The sequence below is a fragment of the Stegodyphus dumicola genome, chromosome 7, assembly GCF_044657685.1.
Source record: "Stegodyphus dumicola isolate Sdum_Otavi_A_Nest chromosome 7, ASM4465768v1".
Lineage (NCBI taxonomy): Eukaryota > Metazoa > Arthropoda > Arachnida > Araneae > Eresidae > Stegodyphus > Stegodyphus dumicola.
In genome coordinates, this window is record NC_140774.1 from 5089390 (window position 1) to 5112016 (window position 22627).

General features: G+C 30.7%; 1 protein-coding gene across 2 annotated transcripts in view; it reads right to left on the reverse strand.

Moving 5' to 3' along the window:
- Nucleotides 1-9149: 9149 nt before the first annotated feature.
- LOC118201500 (vesicle-associated membrane protein 1-like) overlaps nt 9150-22627 on the reverse strand; it is a 34652-nt gene continuing 21174 nt past the window's right edge. Inside the window, exons 4-7 of one of the 2 annotated variants that reach the window (XM_085819845.1) lie at nt 19269-19348; nt 17666-17717; nt 16243-16352; nt 9150-13544 (exon numbers count right to left, since the gene is read on the reverse strand). In XM_085819845.1, the coding sequence (XP_085675971.1) occupies nt 16336-16352; nt 17666-17717; nt 19269-19348 (149 nt within the window). In that variant the 3' untranslated portion in view covers nt 9150-13544; nt 16243-16335. Of the gene's footprint in view, nt 13545-16238; nt 16353-17665; nt 17718-19268; nt 19349-22627 lie in introns of both variants that reach the window. The other variant, XM_085819844.1, reaches the window with a different exon arrangement.

Genomic DNA, 22627 nt, shown 5'->3' on the forward strand with positions numbered 1-22627 from the left:
TTTTATTTTGTAATTTAATTAGGTATTTTTATGTAACTAAATCAGGGCCACTTATTATATTTGCAAATATTTATTTCCCGAACTATGTTGTAGAGATTTTTAATTTAGTTTCGATCAGCATTAGAATTGTAAAGACAGCTCAGTTTAGAATGCAAGATCATAACACTAGACATAACACTAGATCATAACAAGATCATAACCGACCACCTACACGAATGACGCCTTCTTCATCAAGGAAGGGAGTTAATTGTATTACTCGGCTGCTCACACCTTTTGATTCTCTCGATGTTTTTAAATAAGAGAGCTCTTGAGGAAAATATGATTCTTGGACATATTTTATCACTATTTTTGCAGCTAATCGGTTGTCAGAAAACCTCTTAAACGATTTTCGGAGAAGTTTCGATAGTTGTAAATAAATCTTGGGCATAATGCAACTATACGACGTAATTTTGTCCAAGATGAATATCGTTTAAAAATGTCAATTTCCTTTACCGCACAAGATACTGAAATGCAAGTTTTTCGCATAGTAATTTACACATGGTTTCTTTTGATGTAAAATCATTATTTACCAATGTCCCAGTGGAGGGTGCATTAAGATGTCTAGAAACCAGACTCCGCGAATTTCATTTCTCTTGCATCGAAATTGATGAGCTAATTTCTCTAACTCAACTCTGTTTGACACAAAGACATTTTGTTTTCCAAAATAAATATTACAAGCAAACTGAGGGATTAGCCATGGGAAGCCCCCTCAGTCATATCCTGGCTGATATTCTACATGCATTATTATGAATGAAAATTGTTTGAAACTTTAAACTTCCCGGCATGGTTCCGCTACGTAGACGATACTTTTACCCTGTTTGAAGGTAATAGAGATGATTTAATAAATATTTATTACCTTCAAACAGTGTAATAACCATTTACTCATGGTTCTTTCAACAATGAATTCTATTGATCCTGCTATTCAGTTCACTTTTGAGCTTGAGACTTGCAATTATCTTCCGTTTCTCGACATTCTGGTCACACGTAACACATCCAACATCAGTACTACGGTTTACCGTAAACCTTCTGTGGTGATCCACGGTTTGAAAATGGATTCTGAATCAGAAGAGATTCGTGCACTAACCTAGTGCTTCGCATTAGAGAGTAAAACATCTATGTTATAAAAATATACTTTTATTTACATAGCAAAAACGCGCAGCATCATTCTTAACGAAAGCTCCTTCTCCTAATAACATACTTTTTCTTACACTCCGCTTGCGCATGCGCATTAACAATTACCAAAGGAGCTTGGCAGATACTGCCATCTGTTGGATAAACTATTCGCTACACCTTCATCGGTTTGCCTTCCACCACACTTTAAATCATGTCATCCGACTAAACAAAAGTTAGCTTCATTTTATTCTTATGTTTTCCATGCTCTTCAAGTTTGCTCCTCCAAACTAGCCCTTGATGAAGAACTAAATTATTTAAAAGCAATAGCTGTTGACAGGGGCTTTTCACATAACATTATTAATCAAGCAGTTAAAAAATTCTCATCTCAACACACTAAAAGGCACAATCTTGTTTTAGGAGATTATAAAAATTCTGTTGTCATTCTCTTCTTTCCATCAATTAGCTACAAAGTTTCACATATTTTGCAGAAATTTAACTTTTGGGTTGTTTATTCTCCCATCAATAAAATTCCGAGTTCCATACTCAAGGACCCCATTCCGGATATGAATTCCTGGGGTATTTATAGGATTCTTTGCCAGTGTGGTTTAATTTACATTGGCCAAACTAAGAGACCCTTAAAATTTCGCGTCAAGGAACATGAGGCATATGTTAGAGAAAAGGAAACACAGAAGTCTTCTCTTGGTCAACATTGTTGGTCCGAAAATCACACTTTCAATTTTTCTGCTGCCAAAATTATTCAAAAAACATCTTCCATTGGAGAACTGGATTTTCTAGAGGCATTTCAAATTCATAAAAATCTTTCTGTTCTAGTTAACGATCCTAATTCCAATCCAAATTTGCCTTCGGCCTTTAAAGAAATTATGTTTTAGTTCTGGTTTCACCAACAGATGGCACCACTTGCTTATTCTTGTCCAGGCTTTCTTATCTTATCTAATCATTATTTCCTATCTTGCTCATTTGCGGTTTTGCAGCTGAAGATGGTGGTTCGGTAAAACCATCGAAACTAGTCCTGTGAAAATTTTGTAAATATAACGCTGATTTTTGTTGTTTGACTTCTGAATTAGTAATTATTCGGCTTGTTATTGTGTTTTACTTTTGGATGCTGTTAAGTAATTTTGTTTGACTGAAGGAAGAGAAATTTAATAGGGAAGGGTAAGTAAATATGTCCTTTGTGTAATGCTAAGATGAATTTCTTTTTTTTTTTTTTTTTTTTTTGTTATTTGATTGCTTGATTTAAAATTAAGTTTATTGAGATTATATATTTTTTGTTGGCTGCTCCTTTGAATTTTTAAATGAATATAAATCGAGGTGTACATGGACAAAGGGTGTGCGCAATACCAAGTTTGTGCAATTATCTGATGTTTCTTTTAAGTGAAAATAGGTCGATGTGTACATGGATACCGAGTTTGTGCAATTGTTTTTGCCTTTATATAGTGGCAATTATTGTCGTAACAGTCGCCACTACAAAGAGCCAAAATAACAAGTCAAAGAATTGCACAAACTCGGTATCCATGTACCGCCAAAAATCGTGAATTTTCGCCAAGGGGCACCCGTAAATATATTTTTACCCTAAATTTATTACTTTTTTTGTGGTATAGAATGTGTTATGCCTACATTAGACCTGACTACTTACCTGTTCATTATATACCGCATGTTTCTTGACGTATAGATTGTAGTTTCCCATGATTTGTGTTTTCAAAATGAAATAAATTTATTTAACAGCATATATTTGTCTACACTACTTCTTGATATTTTTAAGCACACAGACATGCATCTGGAAATAGTTCCAGACAAACATAATATCATATTTATTGGAAGTTAAAAAGTTACGGTACGAACTGGAAGGGTCAGTTTGGAATGATATTTAAGAAAATACCTTTATCATTGTCTTTTTGGGAACTTTTAAAACATCAGGATCAAACTCTTGGCTGCTTAACTGTTTCTTTTATTTTTATTAATAAGTCAAAGAGTACTTTCCACTCGTTCTACGTGAGCAGAATATATTCAATATTTTCATCATTAAATAAGGTATCAATAATGATACAAATTTTATATACGATTATTTTATCTCTGTCATGGTTCACACATAAGAGCTGTCTGTGTTATAAGATTAATACGAAATTTCTGTCATAGAATTGCAGAGATAAAAATATTGATGCAAGTATTATTGTAGTAAATCGGTACAAATACTTTTATTTGCTTTCGTTTTAGTTTATACGTATTTTTATCGTATTATGTCTCGCTTTATTTTTATTATTTTATTCGATGAGGGCATTTTATTTTGTAATTTAATTAGGTATTTTTATGTAACCAAATCAGGGCCACTTATTGTATTTGCAAATATTTATTTCCCGAACTATGTTGTAGAGATTTTTAATTTAATTTCGATCAGCATTAGAATTGTAAAGACAGCTCAGTTTAGAATGCAAGATCATAACACTTTCAAGGCGCGATCTCTACTTCTTAACTAGTTTATGGCCATCTCCTACCCTGTAAAATTTAACGTAACTATCACTACTAGATTAATAAATTTCTGAAATCAAACAAACGCAAATATTTAACTCGAACTTCCTTCTACATCCCCACTTGTGAAAGACAAAATAAAATGTTACAAAACTAATCTACCAGTCGCCTTGAATTGGCACTTAAACAAATAGTCTCAAGTACCCGCCCATTAAGTTAAAAATTTAAGTACTTTCTAAGCGAAGCTATAAACTTAGACCAGCAACTAAAATATAGCTCAAAATCGCATTTTATCGTTACATCATGAAATTCTAAGCTTTCTCTATTGGCAGCTTTGCTAAGATGCAAGCGAGTTGAGCAGAGAATTAATTCAGTCACTCGAGTATGGTTACGGAATCTTTCTCTAATTTTAAACTAAGCTGCTTGCCATTCAAATCTGCATCATATACTTTCTGGAATGAGTGAATCAGGAATGAAATGAGACGTACGGAAAGGATGCAAATTAAACTTTATATTTGTTGGTAAAACTCAACAACGATACCTCAAGATATGGATAGAAACCATGCTGAAGGGATCTGCCAATAATTGGTGATTACTCGCTAACTTGACGATACTCTGGATGTTTCCAAAAAATGCATTTCTGAAGTCCTAGAATATTCTTAATGCTAAATCATCTGCAACTTGCCTGTCATTTTCACTGGTAATGTGAACTGCTGCTACATTATACTTCCAGGCATCCTTTGCTTTAACTGCCGTATGGTAGTATATCATTGCTGTTTTCACCAAACAGCTAAAAGTAACAAGTGCTGCTTTGTGTGATGCATAATTATTGATCGTAAAGCGAAACTACTTCTACTAACTTCCCAAATGTCTTTAAGACTCATATTTGTCCCGTAATTGGCAACGAATTCTTCCCCAAATACTTCACACATAGATTGTTAGCTAACTTAAGGATCACCCCACAAATGGCTGAAAGATTAAGATAGCTGAATACAGGTAGTTTGTCCTGAGTTCGAAGCCAAGCGAATGGGCAGGCTTCATACTTGTTTTTTTCCATTCGTAACATAAATACGAAATAGTTTTCCTTAGAAAGTCCTTCATGACATCATCCTTTCCCTTAGGCAGGCAGACAGCCCTCAAGTGCTTTGCTGTAATCGAATGAGTTATGAATATTTACTCACTGGAAACTTTCATTTGCGCTTACAACATAAAAGTTAAGATTTTTTTAAATATAATTTTCTCAGGTATAATACTGGAAGCATACTGATCAATTTCTCTGTGATATTTTGAGAAATTCTGCACTTGGAATGCATTATAGTTAGCGCTTTCGAACACCCTGGCATTATATACCTCAGTTCTCTTTATTGTGGAATCTAAAAATGGGGCGCAGAACAGTATTACACAGGCGTAGTATTGCCATACTGTTAGAAAAGTTCAGGAGGTGGTGCAAGTTTCTTAGACCTTTTGGCAATTCTGTGAGGCAGAAATTAATCTATAGATAATAAGGAAATAAAAAATGTTAACTTTCATTAAATTTAAGACCAAATTCCAATAATTTGGAAACCTGCTTTAAAAGACTTAAAAAATTATGAGATTTTATGCTTGAGCAGGATGAGAAAAATAGTATAATTTATGCCATTTAATACATTGCGAGTAATCTTGAAATCTTGCATTTTTTTAAGTCAGCGGTCTTTAACGTGAAAACCATGGACCATTTTGTGACCTGTTGAAAGAATATTTTAAACATAAGGCAATATTTTTCTGCTTGAAAACTAAATTCAAAGATAATAATATCTTCAATAATTTAAAAATAGAAAGCTCCGAGTTCAATGGTTTTATAAAACAGAGATTTATCTCAAAGAGCTATACAGTCAAAAGTCGTTAATGCAGACACCCATAATCAGGACTTCAAAGCTACAAACTTTCTGCGCGTAATACCTTTACGCAAGCGCATATGCGTGTACGCATGCGCATAATACGTTTACGCATGCGCGTTTAATGGATAACGGACGGTATAAGCTAAGCTAAAATTTTCTAATTATCTATTTCATTTAATGTTGCAGATTGCGTTGTTCCTTAATCTTCGAATTGGATCCGGCTTATTATTTTTTGCAGACTGTTAGAGCAATTTTATAAAAGTAAGTTGGAACTTTCGATTATGTCAAATAGAATTTCCGATGCTGGTGCTGCAAAAGGATCTACAAAGGGAAAGCATGTTTTGATGTCTATCAAACAAAAAGTGGAATTGCTGCAAAAAATGGATAAAGGCTCCTTTGTTTCTCAAACCATTCCGAAATCTGTTTATCAATTTCACGCTGCTCTGCGTGGGGGGGGGGCGTCGCGGCGCGCAATCAACTAGAAGTTGATCTGTCAGCACTATCCTTATCTTCAGGGCAGATTTGATTATATTCGGCTTATAATTCCTTACTAAATGTAGTATTTCATCTCGATGTACTCCGTCTTTCATATGATTTAAATCAAATTCCTCGTCATTATAAATATCACGAATACAAATCAAATAGTTTTCTGGTTGCAATTTTCTAATTTCGACTATGCGTAATGTATACTTTATGCATGCGCGCGTTGAAAGAAATGTTTAATAAAGTAAACAGATAAATATTAAGCTTTTTTTTGTAAATTTTGATATCCTTTAGATCATAATTGCTCTTTATTTCATAAATTACGGTTTCATATTTTTAATTTTATAATTTCTGCATGCCATCTTACCAGATTTAAACTGATGATCTATATTCCGGAATCGCCGAAGTCCCGACGAGTCCGGATTAAGGACTTTTGAATATGTTAAATGAGCCTGAATATTTTTATGAGCTTAAAGTGATTCATTTTTCAATTATTTTACTTCAGCATTTTTACTTTAGAAGATAATCTGTTATTCAATAACAATTAAAAAATAGCACCTATACATAAATCATTCAAGAAATACTGAACTCAAACTGTAACAGCTTACTTGCATGCATATCGATTGATAACTATCTCATTACTCAACTAATGTTAATACTATGGTTTTAAAAGGGAATAGACAAGCACTGATAATTACTGGATCTATATGAGAAATAAGAAATTTTCTAGACGAAAATAATTTACAAAGTAAATTTTCGAATTATTAAAACAGCATCCAGTTTCATGTAGTTTGACTATTTTCAAAGATAAGAGGAAGAATTTTATTGGCATTTATTAAGCTTATTTTCACTTTTTCTCATCCACAATTAATCCTTCATGCGTTCGTAAAGCCAACACAAATCTGATGCTTAACTTAATTCTTTGGTTATTATCAACATCCTCAACCAGCCCTTTCCTATATGAAATATTTCCTCATAGGAAACCACTTATGACAACCTCTCTCACTGAAGGCAACCTCACCATATACTTCTACAAGCAATTGATGCACCTCAGTTGCAGATTTCTTCAAATTAACCCTTTGATGGTTATGAACGAGTTCAGCTCGCAATCGAATCGTGCTTCATAATGCGCGCAAACGAGTTCCGCTCGGGAGCAAGATTTTGACCGAAATGGTTAGTAACGAGCACTACTCGCGTAGTGAAATTTTTCCCCAATGCGCGCTGACTTCGTTCGCCATTATTATTCTGCACTGATTGTGTTTCAAACGAATGCTACTCGTGAAATTTAGTTAGTTTTACTGTCTACAGATGGCAGTACGAGTTCCATGAATTTCTTTGCATAATGGAGGTGGATTTTTTTTTCGACCTTGTTCATTTTATACGTATTTTGGCGTGGTTTTTAGGGTGTTTGTACAGTAAAATGGCTCAAAAGCGAAAGTTAGATAGGTATGATGATGATTATGATACAGAAAGCTTATCAAGTTTTGAATCTGATGAAGACTTTGTTCACAGTATTTCAAGCTCAGAAGACGATTCAAGCGATGAGGAAGATTTTTCGAGTGTTCGACAGTGGTGTATAATTGATTCAAGTTCTCACGCTCCTAGCCGATTTAGTTTTACTGGTGATGTAGGTATGAAAGCTTGCGTGACAAATATTTCTGAAATTCTCTATTAGAAACAACCTACTAGACGATGTGTGGTATGTTGCAGCAAAAATGATGTTAATGGAAAAAGAATTCGCCGTGAAACACGTACGTATTGCAAAGACTGTAATGCCCCATTATGTGCAATTCCATGTTTTAAAGTATATCACACACAAAAAGATTTTTAGGTAATTACTGTATTTATACTGTGCTTCATAAAGTTTTACATTAGTTGTATTTATTTAGTCCTTTCAATTTAATATTTGTCTTATATTTATAATTAACTATTATTATTTATATAATTGGTTATAATCATTTATAATTTACTGTTTAATAATTATTTTAAAGTACGTAAAAACTGTTATTTATGTACTACAAATAGTTTAAGAAATTTTTAAAACGCGCGAGGCGAGTTATCTACGGCATCGCCAGAGAAAGGTGACATTTTCGGAAGAACGGCGGGGGAAAACAGCTGCCACTTTCGACTACTGTTTACTCCTAATGCTGCGCGAATTAAGTAAACGGAAATTGCTCATTTCCATAACCGTCAAAGGGTTAAACAAGTTCCTGCAATGATGCTTATTCGGCTCAAAGTTTGCAAACAAACAAACAAAAGGGAGGGGAGGGGCTGATAAAAACACGCTAATACTTCAAGGTTATGTAGTTAGCATATGTCTAACCTTACGATATGACATGTTTATATCAGACAATTTTCACCTTAATTTACTAGTGGTGCCATTTTTTTGTCAAACAACAGAGACTTATTTGTACTCCCGGTTGACGAAACAGAAATTGAGTAATTGAAAACTTATGTTCTGAGACAACTTTTCCTTGTATTAAGATGCTTATACTTAATTTACATATGCTTTTTGAATTTGAATGATATTGCAAATTAGTTCACAGCAATAATTAATCTTTTTGTTTACAATTAATTTTCATAAATAATATAAATAGCATTATATGAATGAGATATTATTTTTTTGTTTGCTTAATCCCAATACACACACACGCACACACATATATATATACACCTTGGTAGTTGATTTAAGGTTTCATTAAAGGGGGAGACTACAAGAATATCACAATTTTGATCATATGATATCTTTTAGTTAAAATGGTATGAAATTTTATTTTAAAAATATGGCCTATACAATAAAAGTTTCATCTTGCAAACTGGTCATGTTATTAAGATGATTCAGGAAAGAAACTGGTTCTGTAACATGCAAAACTGTCACTGTGAGGAACTATTAAAAAAAATATGCCTGATGAAAAAGATCTCGGGATAATATTTTTATCGTCCTTTTACCTCTCCTATAGGCACTATACAAAATTTACGTTTTGTATTCCTTTGCTAAAAGATTCTGACACTGTCATATTCTGAAATTTCATCTTTCAGTTCATTTTTTATAATTCATCCAAGGATTTATGATAATCATTCACAAAGTATTTAGTTTTTGCAATCCTTTTTTCGGGGGAAAATGCAGTCACTTAGTAAAAATACATTTCAAAATACTATAATAAAGTTTTATTCACTGAGCTGAAATCTTTTCAAAATGCTCCATAAATAATGATATACAATCAGTCAACAACTAAATAAGAAAAGTAAAAATGTAACAGTAACTGTATAAAATTACACATGAAAGGGAAAAGAAAACATTTCAAATAGAGAGAACAATGCTTATTTTAAATCCAGAAGACATCTAAAACAGAAAAGATTTAAAGAATTTGAGTGCACTACAATGCAATGCTACATTTAAATAATGTTATTAAAAATAAACTTAAGCATTGTACTAAAAGGAACATTCAAGAATACACTATTACCTCTACATCATTTTTCCTTCATATACCCAACACAGCTTAACACATTTTTATTTAAAATAGCAGTCATATATAACATATCTAATATATGCAATGTGTATGCACTGGTCTAAATCTGTACATCACAATTATTTTATTAAAAGCAAAATATTAAACATATACCTAAAATAAGCATCATGCATGAGATATTTTAAATGAAATAAAAAAGGGAGGGAAGGCAAACCATACATAGGCACTGAGACAAAAGCGAACTGTGTACAGGTACTAGAGGAAAAAGTGTCTGATATATGTTACAAATAAAATCTTTTAATTATAACTACCTGATTGTCCTAATAATATTCACTCATAATCATTTTTTTAAAACTAAAAACAATATATCAGACACAAACCTGAGTTTTACATCTAAACAAAGTAATAGATAGATGAAAAGCTAAGACTAAAATTTAAAATACAAATATAAATAACACAAATTTGATTTAAAAAACAAAACAAAAGAACTTTGTAAAAAATGAGTTTTTTACATGAAATATATAATCAAAATAATCCAATCTTAGCAAAAGCAAGAGGCTGCATATTAAAGAAATATTTATTAAAAATGACAAAAAAATGACTAGACTTTTTATCACAAATTTTTACTTAAGATTCATTAAACTACAAAATCAAACCTAAAATATATACAAAATAAATCGAAATTTTATCAATGTGCGAATGTAAATTGCATATAAAACACAATACATACATAGACTTCAAAACAGAACTGATAGGTTCAAAGATTGCACAGATTCTATATAAACACTCTTTATGAACTAGAAAATTCAACAAAATGGAGGATTCTTGTATGATTCCTCCCAACAAGAGCACATTTCGGCACATGGCAAAACCCAACACTGGGCACTGTTAAACTAAGGGACAGTGCCAGAAATCTATCATCATTCAAAAGTACACACAATTATGAAGCTGAAAAATGCTCTAAACAGGAGGTCATTTTAAAATTAAAGTGAGACATTTTAATTTACTTAAAATCTTATATATATTTTAATAGTAAAAAAAGCTTTCTGAATTAAACTAAAATGAAAATTTAAGTTAATTAAGCAATGATATTTTATTGAATGTTTAAGAATTTTATTTTTGAAACACATTAAAAAGAAATTCATGAAATTAGTCATTAAAGGTCTACTTATTTTTATAAAAGTGTAGTTTACATGCTCAAGTTATTCAGTGCAATCTCTGAACTGAAAAGTGCATTATTTAATAGATAAATTATTTTTATCCACTATTCCTCATCGAAAATAGTATATTTTTTTATCAAATTCTTCATGGGAAAGAATGTTCAAAAATTAAATTTTCACATATATCTACTACTCTTACACAAAACTACTTCAGGTTTGTACAATTAAATTATTGCTCTTCCTAGCTATTTTATTCAATTGATTTTTTACCAGCTTGCAAAATGATCAAAATTTCACCTCAGAAAGAATAAATATCTGATGTAGCTACAGAATATGTGAACTTCATTGCAAAACTCCACAGAAAATTTAAAGAACCACTGGAAGAAACATACATAAAAAAGTGCTCTTTATTACAGAGAGATTTATTTAAAATTAACTATCACAGAAAAAGATAAAATTCTGAAACACAACAATTAATGAATAAGAATTCTCATTTGACTTCAAAAGTAAAATGATAACTCTCGAGAAATAAACAAATGTATTTAAAATTGTACAGACTTTTATTCTAGGGACTTAATGAATTAAAAAAAAAATCATTGCTAGGAATTATGTTCGTTGTGAAGTTCAAAATTTAAGAGCATATAAACTAGCCTTTATAATTCCATGCTTATGATATACAAGAAAAAGGAATCTGCTAAACTTATAATGGTATTTATTACATATACATAAAAGACAGAGCAATTTCATGTTAGGAACTTTAGCTCAAAGGAAGAAAGCAAGGAATCACAAGCAGAACATAAAACAGAAAACCTGAAATTATAATTCAAATGAATTTTTGATGCACACTCAAAAGTATATTTAGTTTTGCAAATTACCATGCACATTTATTCTGTATTTTATTGCATATATCAAAGATGATTTTATACACTATATGTGTAAGAAGTCTGGCACTGTCCCAAAGTTAAATCTGTCCCTCTTAACATGGTATGGCCAGAGATGAGAAATACCTATTAACCTCAAACATAAATTTTTAAATATTACTTATTGAAAAACAAAACCAATCAAACAAATGTTTTTATAAACTGTTGCATACAAGATTTCTTCTATTTAGTAAAAATTGAAGAAATACACTTGGGATTAGAATAAATTACATTCAATATTAAAACCCATCATTTAAATAAATAAACATAATATTTTTACAAGGGTTATAGCACATCAAGTGCTCCGTATTATTGTTACATCACAAATTTTTGCTATAAACATACAATTTACTAAATGTCTTAATAATCACTATATCAAGATATAGAAGCTCAGTAAAATGCAAAATATAAATTTGTAAACATTTATAAACATGTATATATATTATGCACTGTTCTGAAGGCAGGAAAAGAGGTATTTTTGATGTAAATAATAATATTTTAGAGAATAATACATCACTTTTATTATTTTTTAATTTTTATGACTCATATATTACTCATCTCTGGCTGGTGGTACATAACACTTTTTAATCAAAGAAATACTTAAGAACACTTCTTTACATATACACACACAAAAGTTAAAAATAGTAATCATTCATTCTAATAAATTGTATGTGGGAGCACTGAAAATGGGTCCAGTAGAGTACCACCACCAAATTTTAAGAAAATATATAGCTTCCCCAAACTTCTTTAGATAGAAAAATGTAGTGAAACCAATTTAATATTCAAAATTTTTCCGTTTATTTTTATGTAACTTTTCAGGTAGTACAAAGTATTACACAAAATTACTGTCACTGCATTATGTATGAAACTCTTCACAATTTCAAACATACTTTAGATTACATTCAATAATTAATAGTTCATGTCATCCCATCTTCATAAATATTGCCATATTTTTCTTTATATTAAGCACTCAGGAAACATTCATTGCATCAGAAACTTCTAGTAATATGAAATAAGTTCATACAACATTTTTGTTGCAAGAAATGCTGTATCTTTATTCATGTTTTTAATGTTTCTCTTCATCAAGATGGATAAAAAAGGGCCAAATGAGGAGTACACCAAATGTAGAGCACAGATTTTCAAAATAGTTTTGGTGACGATACTCCAACCATTAAAATAGGTGAAGAGACAATGCACCAAACACACATTTAAAATACAATTAAAAAAAAGCATCAAACTACAATACTATTTCTAAGATTAAAGTGTATAATCTAATATAGCGCAAAATTGCAAGACTCTCGTGTTGTGCCTTCTCCCAGTTTTTTGGCACACAAGCTGCTTTTTTGTAAAATGTATTTAAAAGTAGTATAATACAATACACAGCTATTTACAATCACCAATTAAAAATAAAACACTTAACTCCAAAAATTTTAACAGTGAAAAACAAGTTGTTATTCAGAATTGATAAATATGAAAAAGAAGGAAAACAAATTTATGTGTTTGATGGAAAGAGTCTTTCTTTATGGGCACACATCAGAAATAAATTACCTATTAGTAAAATAAAACATACATAAAATATGGCCATTTTGGAGAAACTCTGACAATATATATATATACATATATAATAAGAGGATTTTTTTTCATCTGCACATGTAAAACTTATTACACACCAAAATGAATAGCATTAACACAGAATTAGTTTTATTTTTACTCTAAAACACCACACCAATATCTAACATGGATACTTGGATGTTTCACTACACATGTAACACCTTGTCTGCCAAAAAAATGGAATAATGCATGTTTCAGTAACAGTTTTTTTTCTGAAGATCTGAGAATCTCTAATGTTCGGAAAAAACTGTTTCTTAGGTTGAACATCAACATCATGCAGATATTGGAAATCTGGAAACTCTTGAGCATGTGTGCAAGCATTGCGAGGGTTTAAGGTTGGACTAACAATATCTTGAATCTAACTACAGTACTTTGAATAAAAGTAAGCTGAAAGAAACAATCAAGTATTAGTCACAGAATATGAAAATCTACATCACAGGGCTAGCCAACTCAATAATAATGTGTTTTTGAGTAAAGTGTAAGCTACTTATCTACATAAGTCTAAAACACAAGAATGAGTGACATTTATGGATATACAGAGGAAAACTGTATATGACAGTGAACCTACCATGGAATACATAAAAAAGTTAAAATAGAGTAAGAGAATACAGGTATCCGAATTTAAGGATAAATATTATGATACAAGATCATGAGCACAGGATTCAACAATGAAATGGGGTTTTTATAGTTTAAATATGCACACTAGAAAGCTAATGAATGCGCAGATTTCTGATTCGTATATTAGGGGCCATGTGGTAACTAAAAAACAGTGAAAAAGGAATTACTGCCATGAATCAATTGCTTCTGTTAGAAATCTTGAATGTGAAAGAATGAATCTACAAATCAGAAATATTTGTCAGGAGATTGAAGGAAGGCCTCAGAATCACCAATTTTTAATAAAATTCAGAATTCTATAAAATCTCGTTTCTGCACTTTAAGACAAATATGATAAATTTATTGCAAACTGACCAAAATGACAGCACCCAATAATTCATATTCCTGTATATATTTTATATTTGTTAATAATTAAATAAATAATAAATTTGATTTTACGAATGTATATGAATTACTTCTTACGCCTTATATATATATATATATATATATATATATATACCTCTTAACATAAGCCTGAAACAGAATTACCCCTGGAAATTACATTAACGATACATTTCCCGACACATAACAAGAGATAATACCTAATAAACAGTATGGAAATAAAGTTACTCTCAAAGAAACTCTTTTGTAGAAAGTTACACATAAGAGTTTAGCATACCGTGAAAGAAGGATGAAAAGTTCAACCTATTTCATAGTAGAAATCTGTCTAACTTGAACTGTTATGCAAACAATCAGATTATCATAGCATGCTCATTACTACAAACAGACTGTTATATTCCTCTTTTACAGTTTGGATTATGCCTTACTTGTTTTTTGGTAAAGACTGTGGAATGTAATTCATCTCATCATAATTTTTCCATATGGTTCAATGAGGCTGAGGGCTAAGGTCTACGGAAAATGCAGGCTAGTTGACTCCATAATCTCCAAGACCGTCATCTGATGAGGCACCATAATATTTTCCATAAAACGAAAAACTTCGTCAATGGAATTGCAGAATAAGAGAATTTTATGACTTTTTTACAACAGAGTCAACCATTAGAGTGCTCTTCTAAGCACCCTGTATCTCAATATGGCTGTGCTCAAGATGGCCCTATATGTGATATGTCATAATTTTGTCTTTCTATAATAATGCTGTCCACACCATCACTTCAAAACCGCCATAAGGATAGCCGCTTTGAATCCTGACAATAAACTTTATCTCTTCCCAGATGCATTTATGTTTGGAAGCTTATAGCGAATTGGATGGATTCTCACTAAAAAACAAGACACTGACCCATTGCTTCATCATCCAGTTATGATAAATCTGACAGCCTTGCAATTGCCTTCAATAGTAAAATATGCAATTGCAAGGCAATTGCCTTCAATAAGGAAAGATTCATTTTTTCACATTCTTGATTTCTAACAGAAGCAGTTGACTTGTAGCAGTAATTCCCTTTTCACTGTTCTTAAGTTACCACATGGCCCCTAATATATAAATCCGAAATCTGCACATTCATTAGCTTTCTAATGTGCATATTTAAACTATAAAAACCACATTTCATTATTGAATCCTGTGATCATGATCTTGTATAATATTTATCCTTAAATTTGGATACCTGTATTCTCTTACTCTATTTTAACTTTTTTATATATTCCATGGTAGGTTCACTGTCATATACAGAAAAAAAAGGTCACACTATATAGAGGTTGGGCAGCCCTGCAATATTATATACTTAATTTACATGAGACACAGAATAAATGAAGATATATGATTTAAAGTATGAGACGATAAATATATTTAAAAGTGGCTAACTAAAGTGTTTCATCTATTAAGAGTTATTGAATATATACAATTAATAAATTGCATGTTTCTACACAGAGGGGGCATTAGTTTCACTTTATCACAGTTTTGATAATATAAATTAATTAAAAGTAATATTTCATACAAAAATGCTTTTTATAGATGTCTTCCTGAATGAATTAAGGGGGAATGCAACACATAATTGGGCATACACTAACAAAATGAAAATTTTAGATATGAAATGGATGCCTCCATATGATATTGTAAAGGAAATAAGAAATTCAGCAAATCCTACAAAAGCATTTTCAATGACAGAGGCAAAGACTAAGCATTTATAACGGTTGAAAAAATTAGTTTATTTTTTAAAAAGTCAGAAAATAGTTTATTCATAGACTTCTACTAACATAAGTAATAATTTGCAGTATTTTGTATTTTGAATCAAGTTACACATTTAGTTCTTAAATTAACATGGTTATATAGCACATTAGAAAATGTTACCTAATATGCTATTTATTACACTAAACCTGATACTAGACTTTATAAATTATTTCCTAAAACTGCCGTATATATCCATGCTTGAAAGGCAACTTTTAAAACAATTTTAAATGAATTATTAAAGACATGCAGCATTGAACATAAGATACTAAATTCAGACAAAATATGAAGAAGTGCGATGAAAAACATACCTACTTGTCTAGTTCAAAGTTCCCTTGTAGATAATTTTACAAATTTTGTAAAGGTGAAACCACGAGAGACAGCAAGAAAATAAAATATTTGCAGGCATCACATGTAAAGATAGGCTGTAACAGAAAATACACATCTTATTTCTATAAAAATTATACGAAAATATGCCATTAATTTGAAATAACAGTCACTTTCTTTTCTGAATTATTACTACTGCTTGATTTATCAACATTACTGAAATTCATATTTCTCATTACTTACTCCTGCCCACTACTAAATTACAATTATGGCGGACTTCACGGGCAACACAAGTAGCCAGCTCAAGTGCTGATTTTCAGAAAGCATAATTTTCAAAATAAATTGTTCTCATACTTAATCCAAAATAAAAAATTATAAAAACAACTCTTACATGTTTACCAATATTACCTCAATTTTTTTTAAAATGTATTACATAATCATTATCATTGAATGCCCTCTCCCCCCAAAAAATTAGGTCCCAATTTGTCTTGCTTTCCATCTTTAAAAAGCAAAAGGATTTAAGATTTTAGGTTCTTTATGGTTAAAGCTCTACAATGCATTTTCGGTGCCACATTGGTGCATTTTGACTTCATTCTTCTCCATGGTTTTGGTTCGATATTACTTTCTTTCACACTTTCCTTTCTTAGATTTATCTTTCACTCTTTTTATTAATTTTTTGTTGGTAACTTTTTCCTCTTGATTTCTGATTTTATTCCTAAAACTGCCTTAAAAAATAAATAAAAACAAATACTGAAAAAACATAAAACTAGATTGAAAAATAACAATCATTAATAAACCGAGTAGTAAAAAAAGAATAACACAAGACTAAACAGCGAGCATTAATTAAAAATGGCATTTAGGGTAGCAGAGAACATTTCTTTTTTGTATGCATGTCAGGCCACGCAATCAAGCAAGAGTCTATAGATTAAACATTGGCCTCTTTGACACTTAATGTGTCATTTTATAACATCCTACAAGCACTCAACAGATGGGATATAGCATCTATTGCTTAGCAGACAAAATGACAACAATGATTTACAGTGAAATACATTGTAGTTAAAAAAAAAAAAAAAAAAAAAAAAAAAAAAAAAGCTATACTTAGATGAACAATACGTCTCATATGGGATGATTATAAAGACAATTATCACTAGGAAAGAAGCCAAACCAAGCTGGCAAAGCTGCTTGGCACCAAGAAAACAAACACCCTCCCAAAAACATAAATAATAATAATAAAAAAATAAATAAATAAAGAGCATGAAAACCTTAATTGAAAAGTATTAAGTTTTATCATTATACATTAAACTATACTCAAGAGTAATACTATTCTGACTATCCAAAAACAGCACCTTATAAGAAAAAATTTATTTTAAATGTGGTGCATTATATAATACAAATTACAATAACCACTTACCTCCAATAACTCCAACAATAAATACTCCAAGAACAACCATAATAATGATCATCTGTAATTAACGAGAATAAATTATTAATATTATAAACACTATACTAGCCTAAGTGCAAGCATAAATAATATTCATAACTGAAATATATAACTACATGGTTAATAAAAAATAATGAACACTAAAGCACTAATACTACAAATTTGACACACTGGCTAAAAATCTTGTATAATGAAAGAAAAGACAATTTCACAATGTTTTAAAATAGAATGAAATAATTACTTCATAATTATTTGTATTATACACTGAGTCATCCCCAAAAGTCTTCTGTTTTTCAAATCGAAGCATGTTTTCATCTATTTATTTTGTTATTGCTCATACAAAGTGATCTTGATTGAAGCAAAAGTTAATGAAATTATAATGCTGCATGATTTAAACACGTATTGTGGCAAAATTTTTGCTTCAATGCACTTCTAACAATGCAGAACCTAAAAATTCAATTCCATGACATTATATTCTTTTATTATTAATTTTTTTAAAGGTATTTGAACTGCTTGACTAAAAATTTGTGCTATGTATGGAGAACGTGCTGTTTCTGTTCATCCACTTCAAAGCTCATTTGAGAGGATAAAGCACGGAAATTTCAAGCTCGAAGATTACGTTCACCCTCTGTAAACATGATGCCAGTAAAAGAAACCATCATTGAAAATCCAAATTATACAGTTCAGGAATTATCGGACACACTAAATATTCCAAAAAGTACAGTACATGATTATTTGAGGAAGATTAATTACATATGCTACTATGATGTACGTCTATCCCATACTTGAAGTTCTGAAAGTGATTATTTGCAAGGTTATATATATATAAGCTCCTGTCTTGAAACAGCTTATTATAAGAGATGAGAAGTGAATACTATACAATAATGTTTAAAGAAAAAGATCATGGGGTATGCAAAAAGAACCTCCTTTAGTAACATCAGGTGGTGAGTGCAGGCCAAAACAGTAATGCTTTGTGTATGGTGGGACTGTATACCATGAATTATTGTCACCAAATCAGACAATAAATTCAACTATTGTTTCAAATGACAATTTTAAAAACAAAAATTGAAGCAAAGCACCCACAACTAACCAACCTTCAAAGTGTCCATCATGACAATGCTCAGCCCATTATTAATGAATGCTAGACAAAAACTTTCGAGCATGGCTAAGACGTTTTGTGCCACCTCGAATACCTTGCAATCTCTTCAGGGCACTTCAAAAATCTATGAAAGACTTAGTATTCACTTCTTTAGAAATGGTAAAACAGCACATCAATAATTTCTTTATGAATAAACCTAATGACTTTTTTTTTTTTTTTTTTTTTTTTTTTAAAAAGGAATTTTTCAACTGCTTGAGGGATGCCAAGAATCATAGGATAAAATAATGTTTATGAAATTCAATGAAAGTTCCTTATGTTTTCATACTGCTTCATTTGAATTTAATATAAAAAAAACAGCATAACTTTTCAGATGAGCTAAACAATATATCTGCATAGTCTGTTTAAATTCAAGTTTCTTTTAAGAGGTAAATAATTAAATTTTGAAACCATTTAAAAAGGCCATGATTGATTTACCTTCATATTCTTCCACCAAAATTTGCTCTTCAGTTTTCCTGCTTGTTGCTCAAACTGTGATGCTCCTATCTGTAGTGCTTCTGCAAATTACATGGGAAAAAAAAAAAATATTAACCATATAAAATAGTTAAGTTAAAAATTATCAGATGGGTAAATTATGACTTAAAATACCATTGCCTAGTTGATGTGCAACTCAATTATATATGTATCCAAAGTTAAAATGAGCACTTGATAAAAATGTATCCAACTTTATCTTTTATCCCAGAAACTAGTAGAAACTCTACAATATTAATAAGATTATCATACATGTACATTTTTGTGTAATTGAAACCTAAGTTTTATATAACAGGTATTAATCTTCTTAGTACTGTATCAAATTATGCATCCTACTAAGTATGGTTTTGTTCTGTGTAGACATGATTGAGAAAATAAGCAAATATAGTTGGAATACATATTATTAAAACCTTTCTAAAATATAACCAAAAATAATCAATACGATTTAACCAACAGCTGGTATGAACTGTTATGCTATACAAATTAAAGTCCAGTTTGAATGTTTCAAACATGAGCAGCAGACAAAAGCAACTAGCATTATCTGGCACACTTTAAGCATTATGAATAGTAATAGGAATTATGCTTTAGCAATAGATAACTATATTTAGAAATAAAAAGAAGTTAAAATGATCTCATAGAGTTTGACATGAGAGATTTTACCTAATGATGTGGAAATGAGCTAGATGTCTGCAAAATAAGGACAAAGTGCACATGTAAACTACACGATTTACACCAGTATCCACTTTACTGTGGACTATGAGAGATCCCACCAAACTTAAACCAATCATTCTTGTGGAAGTCTGCAAGACTTTCTTTTTTTTGTTTTCTTCAACCAGATACACGTTATGGGTCTAGCATATATTCTTAACCACTTCATTGTTCCCCCATGATGACTTATCAACCTACTTACAGCAATTTCAGAAGTGCTGTAAAGGCATATATATATCTGTGTGTGTAGGTAAAATATAAAATATCTATCTTTCTAATAATCTAATTAACAATAGCTATTTAACTCCTATTTTAAATTTGAGCATGCTGCTCTCTTTATTCTAAAAACAGCAAAGTAATAATTCTTCTAACAAAATCTTTACTTCCTGTAATTCTGAAAAGTGACCCATCATTTAATCTCTATTGCGCAATTATTCATGAAATGTGCTGAAATCTTAACCCAGCATCAAAATATTAATCTGTTATGTATCTGAAACTTAATATTCTTAATGTAAACATCCTTCTAATGTGATTTGAAATGTAATTTGCTGAATGCAATCATGGCTTGGTATAAAAGATCTTTGCTTCACAATCTTGCTTTTCTTTTTTTTTTCAACCAGATACACAAGTTATGGGTCTAGCATATATTCTTAACCACTTCATTGTTCCCCCACGATGACTCATCAACCTACTTACAGCAATTTCAGAAGTATTGTCAAGGCATATATATGTGTGTGTAGGTAAAATATAAAATATCTATCTTTCTAATAATCTAATTAACAATAGCTATTTAACTCCTATTTTAAATTTGAGCATGCTGCTCTCTTTATTCTAAAAAATTTCTAATAATTCTTCTAACAAAATCTTTAATTATGAAAAGTGACCCATCATTTAACCTCTATTGTGCAATTATTCATGGAATGTGCTGAAATCTTAACCCAGCATCAAAATATTAATCTGTTATGTATCTGAAACTTAATGTTCTTAATGTAAACATCCTTGTAATGCGATTCGAAATGTAATTTGCTGAATGCAATCATGGCTTGGTGTAAAAGATCTTTGCTTCACAATCATGCTTTTCTTTTTGGTTGCCTCTCTTTGCTCTCTTCGCTTCACTATAGCAATGTGCTGCTGCCTTCAAAAATATATTTTTCAAGTTTATCTGATGTAAAGCATTCTTTAAGAGCAAGGCACAATAGCACAAATTTGATTTTTGTTGGATTAAATAAAAACGTATGCCAACCATGAACAACTTTTTTAGTTTTGATTCTTACTCTAGAAAAAGATGGAACACTTTCACATCTATTAATTATTGTTAACTGATCAGAAATTAGTTTGTTGTCCTTGAAAAGTCAATTAATTTCCCTGTCAATGGTGACAAATACTTAGTTTGTTGGTTGCATTTTCGCTTTTAATTTTTTCATTTTAATAATTCAGCTTTAAATATGCTAATGTGTAAATTCATTTTAATAGAATTCTAACTTAACTACTTTATTTTCAAAGGAGATAATATATTTAATAATCTACAAGAATATATATATATAATAAAATATGATGGCTTCTCTAAGAAATAACTGGCAACCTCAAAACTGACTATTTTAGATTTTATGTTCTCCAAGTTCATCCTTTCTCCCAAATTCGAGATCTTTCCAAGCTGCATGTCACTGCTCAAAAGGGGTAACTAAAATTGACAATCGCAGCTTGCTTCACATGCGCACCTACATAGTATAAATACTGGTCGCAAACAATGACGTCTTCCTTTTTTTTCTGACTTCTGCCATGCAAACATCTCCACACTGCTTATGCTCTCCTGTTTGAAACGACGTCATATCTTTCGACCTGTGCATATAAAAATTTATTGTATTCAATGATGATTGAAAAAGTAATTTGCCTGCTAAAGAGATGATTTGAAATGTGTAAAAATAAAGATGGTGATTTGCCAAAATTAGTTTTGTTGATGTCTTCTTCCTGCATTTTTCACTCAGCCATGATGACTGCAAACTGATAAAAATACCAGTGTCTTCTACGCAATTAAAATATTACATATATATTATAATTTATTATTAGAAATGATTTTTCATGTATTATCTCCAAAGAACAAAAATTTAATCAAAGGGATGAATTATTGGAATTCCACCACTGATTACATTTACAGAAACCTAAAATTGTATATAAATCACTACTTTTGACTTTTGCCATGCAAACATCTCCACACTGCTTATGCTCTCCTGTTTGAAATGACGTCATATCTTTCGACCTGTGCATATAAAAATTTATTGTATTCAATGATGATTGAAAAAGTAATTTGCCTGCTAAAGAGATGATTTGAAATGTGTAAAAATAAAGATAGTGATTTGCCAAAATTAGTTTTGTTGATGTCTTCTTTCTGCATTTTATCTCCAAAGAACAAAAATTTAATTAAAGGGATGAATTATTGGAATTCCACCACTGATTACATTTACAGTTCCAACCATTTCATTTCAAATTTTGTGAACAAGTAAGTTAATTTTAATTTTCTTCCTAGCATGAACCTAAAATTGTATATAAATCACTACTTTTGATTTAACATATTAATATAAAAGAATGAATAAATTTGT